Source organism: Antrostomus carolinensis, unplaced genomic scaffold (genome assembly GCF_000700745.2).
Source record: "Antrostomus carolinensis isolate BGI_N321 unplaced genomic scaffold, ASM70074v2 scaffold3779, whole genome shotgun sequence".
Taxonomy (NCBI): domain Eukaryota; kingdom Metazoa; phylum Chordata; class Aves; order Caprimulgiformes; family Caprimulgidae; genus Antrostomus; species Antrostomus carolinensis.
The window spans coordinates 24245-31068 of record NW_010336268.1 but is presented as its reverse complement, the minus strand read 5'-3'; the positions used below and the strand labels follow the sequence as shown (position 1 = coordinate 31068).

Here is a 6824-nt window from a genome sequence, read left to right as displayed (position 1 = left end):
CCTATCAAGAGTAATTACCCACAGACTATTTATTCCCCAACGTGAGTGGAGGGACTGAAGTAGTAGGTGGATTGAGAGGCTGTAAGAAGGTAGGTAAGTAAGTGTATTGTCATGCTGTTACTTAACTAGGGAATACCCAAGTACTTTTCTTGGGCAATGCTATGGTATTTTTTTTGCAGCTTTTTTTTTTAACTGTTGATGAAGAAAATATGAATTGTTTGTCTGTACTAAGCCTTTTGTGGAAGTCTGCTGGAGTATGAATGGTTACCATAACAACTAGGCTCTTACAACAAGATCAAGTAATATAAAAAAAAAACCAACAAACAAAAAACTACACAAAAATACCTAACTCCAAACAAAAAAAAGCCCACCAGGATTTATTTTCCTTATCAATTTTGTGCTAACTTTCTTAGGTAAGTACAAAAGTCTATTTTTTTTTTTTTTAAGCTCTGTAAATGTTAATTGTGGTGTGAAATGCTTCTTGTCTGCATCGATAATGGCCTGGTTTCTAATCATCATTTGAAATTATATGTTGGGTTAAATGCCAAAAGAAAATTGTGCTTTTCTGATTAAAAACTATATCAGTATAAGGGACCTATGTTCCTTGCTGCTGCCTTAAACTCTTAATTCTCAAATCTTAGTCCTGAAAGATCTAGAACTACTTAAGGATTCAAACATCTAAGTTCCATAGATGTATTCTGGGCTATGCCTAAAAGTGGTTTGGGCTCGAGATATCTCCCCAGGAATGGCTGTTTCCCACAGAATATAAGGCAGGGTTTTCACACCAGACATGCTTTAATCTTAGGGCTCTAGTTAGCATAAAGAGTGCATATTGTGGATTGGGTTATATATAAAGTAAGATAATAAGGTAGGTCTTATACTATACGTGATTGGGTCAGTTATTACAGCAGAAATACGGAAGAACAGACTTCAAGTCTATCTTGCCTCAGAAAGCCACCTCCCCTAGTTCTGTATGTCTCGGCCTTTAGAAATAGCATGTGCTATCAGAGGGAGCATATTTAGTCACCTCTGCTAAAGCTTTAATAATTAATGTAGAACTACCAAATAAATATTCTCTCTGGTTGAAATCTTCTGTGGCCTCATAGTTGGCGATGTCACCTGTGAGTCAGAAGAAATGCATTTATTCCATTTTCATGGAGATCTAGGATTTCAGATATGGGAAGGAGGGGACAGTCACTGGAGAAGGCATTTAAAATAGGTTTTAATTTATTACTCTGCTACAAAGAAAGCTTTTCATATTTCTGCTTGCTGGCTATTTTTGTCCTCAGTTTTACATGCTGTCAGTGGATCAACATGGTCTGCTTGACTTAATTTATTTTTTTTCCATTCACAGACAGATTGTTCAAGTAGCACAGAACATCTCTGTTTTGACACTGGTGCCTGAATCTTGTATTCAGCTACATCAATCATACACTATTATCCAGTTATGTATTGTTTAATGAGATTGTAATTTCACTACATCCATGTAACCATGGTGCTGCATCCTTTGTCTTCTTTAAAAGAAGAAATTGATAATAGTTAAAAATCTGTTTTGTGAAATAAATATAACTACATAAAATGTTAAAGTTTCCTTCTCAGTTTGAACAAGTATTTGCTATTTTTGCAGGCATTTTTAAGTACAGAGTGATACATTTACTTCACCAGTACTGACTGAGAGTTTCATTTTTATGATAAATTCTTGATGCTTCCCTTACAAGCATTTTCAGAGATTAATCCTCTTATTTAGAGGGCTGATCTAAATCAAAGTGAGAGCAACAGAAGCTGAAGATTTTACAATCGCCTTCCATTATTCCTTTCTTGTAAGTCTTTAAAATATTTTTGTTTTTTAGCAAACCCATCTCAGTAGCAGTTGGCTGTAGGAGTTGGGTCAAAATATTCTGTTAATAATTTATATGCTGGTGATGGTTATCTTTTATTCCTTCTCTAGTGAATTGAAACTTCACTCATTTTTTTTCCCTTTGAGACTTATTTTAGGCTGTGATAATGCAGTATGTGATCTTGGCAAGTACAAGCAAGTCATACCGATATGTCATCTTTTTTTCTCTCTTTTTCTGGGGGCTGGGGGGAAGGCTGGCTGACACCTTTGTAAAATGCTTTTCATGCATTGGTAGAATTTGAATTAGACATTTGCTTGTAGAAGACTGAGTGTAAGCTAGGTTGACATTAGACATAAAGGCTTGTTTTATTAGTTTATAGAAATACTTCCAAAACCAGAATAATGAATGAAATGGTTGCTGTTTTATACTACCACTCTGTATGTGACTTAGATCAGAATAGTATTCTCTAGAAAATTCATATAAATTCTAGAGTTCACTGCGCTGGTTGACAAAACCACATGATATTACATTTATGTGTTAAATTTGCATGTGAATCTTAAGGACTAGCGAAAACTGTTTGGTGAACATGGGTAGATTGATTTAGTTAGACTATCTGAAAATTTGCTGATACCACTGACAATTATTTTCTCAGTGACAGCATCCACATCTTTAATATGTGAACAAAGGTTTTCAGTGCTCTCACTGAACACTGACTAAGATCTAAACCAGAAATATCTTTATTTAGGATTGAATGAGTACACTTGAATGAGTGGCAGGTACTATCTCAGCAGCAGGTTGTTGGAGACGGTGTTTTAGAGGATTCTGGTTGTAAGTATTTGGATAAGAACCAAGATCTGCATAAGCAGAAGGAGTGTTTGACTGAACTTACTAATTCTGAACATTTTAGTTCAAGAATTTTTTTTTCTTTATTCAGTACAGTAATAATTTTGCTGTATCTCCTGTTTGATTCTCCTGAAAATTGCCTTGTTTAATGTCTAATTGTTGGTTAAGCTTCTTTTACCATGAAAACCAGTAGCAGTGCTTGGGTAACCTGTGAGATTCTAGTGGGAAATGGCATGCCCATGCCATATGCTCCTGTAAGTACAGTAAGCACCTCATTCTCCAACTTACTTTCCATGAACTGGCTGCATAATTCAACAGTAGAAAAAACATGTCTCATCTCTTAGTTTTCTTTGGAGTCCTCTCCTGAGGACCTGTCAGGAAAAGAAAGTGGCCATAATGACAGTGTCTCTACTAGCTGCCTACAGGAAAAACTCATTACTGTGTTTTCATTTGATAATCAAAACCACAGTGTGCTTCTACAAAATGTACCTCAGCTCTGCATGGCATCACTGTGTAGGAGAATTCATCAGAATCTGGATTTTTCCAGTAATCATCAAGCAAGCCAAGCACGAAAGTTCTGCTACTTCTCTATAGCATGAACCCACCTCCAATAGGATGAATTAACAGTTGCTTCCCACTCTTGCTTATTTCAAATAAACTTCCACATCATTTCCCTCCTTTGGACCTCACACTTACCCAATCACAACCATACTAGAGATGTCCCAGTACAGTAACTTACAATTCTCTTAATGTGCTTAGCCAGAAGGGCATGCACTTGGTAAAGGAATGGCCATGAATTCATGCAAATTAACTAACTTCTGGTTTAATTTTTGTGCTGATGATCATAAATGTATTTTTAGATGTATGGAGTCTGCAGTTCTGCCATCAAAATATGTCTCTGTATATATGTAATTTTTTTTAATCTTGCCAAGATCTAAGTAGGGAAAAAGTTCTCTTACTTATTTCAAGCAAGAAGATGCTATTTGTAACCTTCTTATCAGTGAAAGGAGATCTACAGTGAGTCAAGTCATAACTTTATAGATGTTCTTAGAAAGTAAACAAGAGTGCATCAAATCCCCATTTTGTGGACTAATTGGGAACAAAAAGGCTATTTATTGCTTGCAGCTTCCCAGACTGCCTTTCCAGCCAGGAGTAATATTCTTTTCTAGTTTAGGATGCCTGTTCTGTTTTGTTTCTTACTCCATTACACACTAGATATCAACAATGTCAGAAGTCAAAAGCTATAAAGATAAAAAAATACTTAAAGACATGTAAAGTTACAGAGAGAAAAGTAGAAGAGAACTAAAACCATTTGAGAACTTGTAGTGCAATTAATTACATTTAAAATGTAAATATAGTTAAACTCTTGTATGTCTAACAAGAATCACAGAATGGTTGAGGTTGGAAGGGACCTCTGGAGGTCATTTTTCCAAACCTCTTGTTCAAGTAGGGCCACCTAGAGCTGGCTACTCAGGACTGTGTCTACATAGTTTTTTAATATTTCAATGGAGGGAGACTCCACAACCTACATACAAAAATGTATGAGCAAAAATACATTCTTTGTAACATAGTTAGATTTGTAAACATGAAATGGACTATGCAATTGTTCACATATCTCCTTTCTTTGTTCTCTGCATAGTGAGTTTTTGTACATTCTTTTCCTATTGGCCAAAATGCAATAAGAGAGCTCTAATACAGAGTAAGAAACTTATTTCAAATAAAAATCATAATTAGAAAATAAATTTACCAACCAAATCTAATAAAATGTATAATAACATGAAAAAACCTATGTCCCATCTGAAGTTTAGAAGAGAAGATACTTTAAAAGCTATCCACACCATTTACTAGCAGAGGTAGTCCTCTGCTTTCTATGCTGTTTAGGCACCTGAATTAAGATTATTTTTCCCCTGTGTGCCTATGTACGTGTAACAAATAAAGTCTTCCCCATGGATGAACCTCCAGCAGCCTTTTTAAACCTGATTCTCCAGCAGGAAACCAACAAATAATTCCAAAACTCAAAATGAAAATATCGGTTATTCACAGTACAGTTCTGCCTTAGGGGAATATTTTGCTTATCACACTTGAAAAGATAGAGAAGCTTAGCCAATAAGATGATCAAGTTCTGTGGTGTAAAACTAGTATTTGTTTAATACTAGCTCTTACAGATAGAAGATCTTACAGTCCGTCTTACTTCTACAAACTTCATCTAGTCTCCCAAATCTTGTTTGTCTGGGTGGATTGGGACACTGAAAAAGTGTCCTTTCCCAGACACAAAAGCCATAGAACCATCTTAACTGTATTACAAAGGCCAAAATGTATTCTTTCTATTCTAAAAGCTTTATGTATAAAGGTATTGTAATTTTAGTTCTTTACAGGCCTAGGGCAAATGGAGGTAAATTCAAACAGAGGAATGTTGAGGCCAGTTACTGCTCTTAGCCGTGAACTCCACTAGTCTAATCAAGGTCTGACAATATACAATGCTTCCATCACTTTGGATCAGCTACATGGACGTATATAAAAAGATTAATATCTTAGTTCCTCCATGTTATTGTCTTCTATCATGGCCTATGAATTTAAGTGCATATGACAATGAAGAGATCTTTAAATCAGACTGAAGACAAGGACTATATTTCTGAGGTTCCATGTTCAGGAGAAGGAAGTATGTTCTCACCATTAGTTTCCTTTCCAAGTTGTGTTTTTAGTAGAGGTCAAATTTGAAATTTATTTAGAAATACTTAATAAAATTGAACACTTCAAAAAGCTAGGTACTTCTGCAGCTTTTTCCTCCAGCATCTTAGAGGCTCTTTGCTTTCCTAGACATAAGGTCATGACTTGTCAATAAGCACTGCAATGTCGGATCCATGCAAATTAGTCAACTTGTTCATGATACAGAAATAAAATCACATCACTAATTATTTGATCCTACAAAATAAGAACACTGGTTTTAAGTTTAAATAATACTTCCTGAATTTGTTTGGGTTATTATGTAAAACTGACTCCCGTAGGGGGCAAAATTTTAGCTCAGAGAAAATTAATTATAACTTTGCTGTTGCCTTCAATGGAATTGGACTCTACTCAAAGTATCACAAATCATAAATCATGTTTAACATAAATTAATCCAGCTGCTTACTTGATCTCTGGTTTTTGATGAAGAAGAGCTTTAGTCTCTCTTTAAATGTATTTTCATTCATATAGAATTCAACTTGCACCCTGAAATATAAAAGGAAGTATTAGAATTGAATATGAAAGATAATAAATAATTTCTTCAAAATAGTTTGTTTCCCTAATAATCTGGTTGTTTATATATAACTGGAGGAATATATAGAGTGTGTTCAGCCAAAAGCTCACTTGAATTTGAGTAACTGATGTCAAGATTAAAAAACAAAATTTAAAAAAACCCAGCAAATAAAAAAACCCCCTTATTTTAGTTTACCCCCTTTACATGCAGAATCATTTCATACTACTTGGACATACTACACTGCAAAATCAGAAGCATCCACACTCTTGGTATTTTCATTGGAAGACCATTCTCATATCTGCATCTTTGTAAGGAAGATTTCCTTGAAGTTCAGGTTAAACCTTCCATCTTAGTTTAACTCCCTTCCTGCAAAACTGACATTTTAAGGATTCTTCTTTTTACTACCTTGTTTGTAACTCTGTTAAGCATTCATGTCTCAGCTAAGCATTTACTTTTTTGTCTTCATCTTTAATCAAATGCTCATGCACCAAACCACCCTCTCCGAACTCTGCTTTTGTCACAATGAAATACTGAGACCTGAAAACAAAATTCTATTGCAATCATACCGTACTGTAGAGAAAATAACTCCCTTCCTGATTATGTTAAAGCAACAGTAACATCTTTTTTTCCCTCCCTTCCCTTCAAATTTGTCAGGATGCATTTCATGTTTCTGTCCCTCAATTCAGTCTGAGTACAAATCATGCAATAGTTCTATAGACTAGAAGAGAGAAGAAAACTGTTGCAGGAGCTGGCAAGGAGAAAAGGTGATGTGCATGAGTTGTACAGAAAAACTTAGGCCACTCCAGAGCTGTGGAGCTGCACTGCTTGCTGTAGGACGTGTGCAGCATTAACTCCTGCTCTACCCAACTGAATGGATCTCCCTCACCAATTCCAGTTCTACTCCA

The 6824-nt window shown here is 35.4% G+C and overlaps 1 protein-coding gene across 1 annotated transcript in view; it reads right to left on the bottom strand.

Moving 5' to 3' along the window:
- Nucleotides 1-5872, bottom strand: part of LOC104530238 (potassium channel subfamily T member 2) — a 102566-nt gene extending 96694 nt beyond the window's left edge. The window contains exon 1 of the mRNA XM_029086679.1: nt 5812-5872. Coding sequence (XP_028942512.1) covers nt 5812-5872 — 61 coding nt within the window. The remainder of the gene's footprint in view (nt 1-5811) is intronic.
- Nucleotides 5873-6824: the final 952 nt, after the last annotated feature.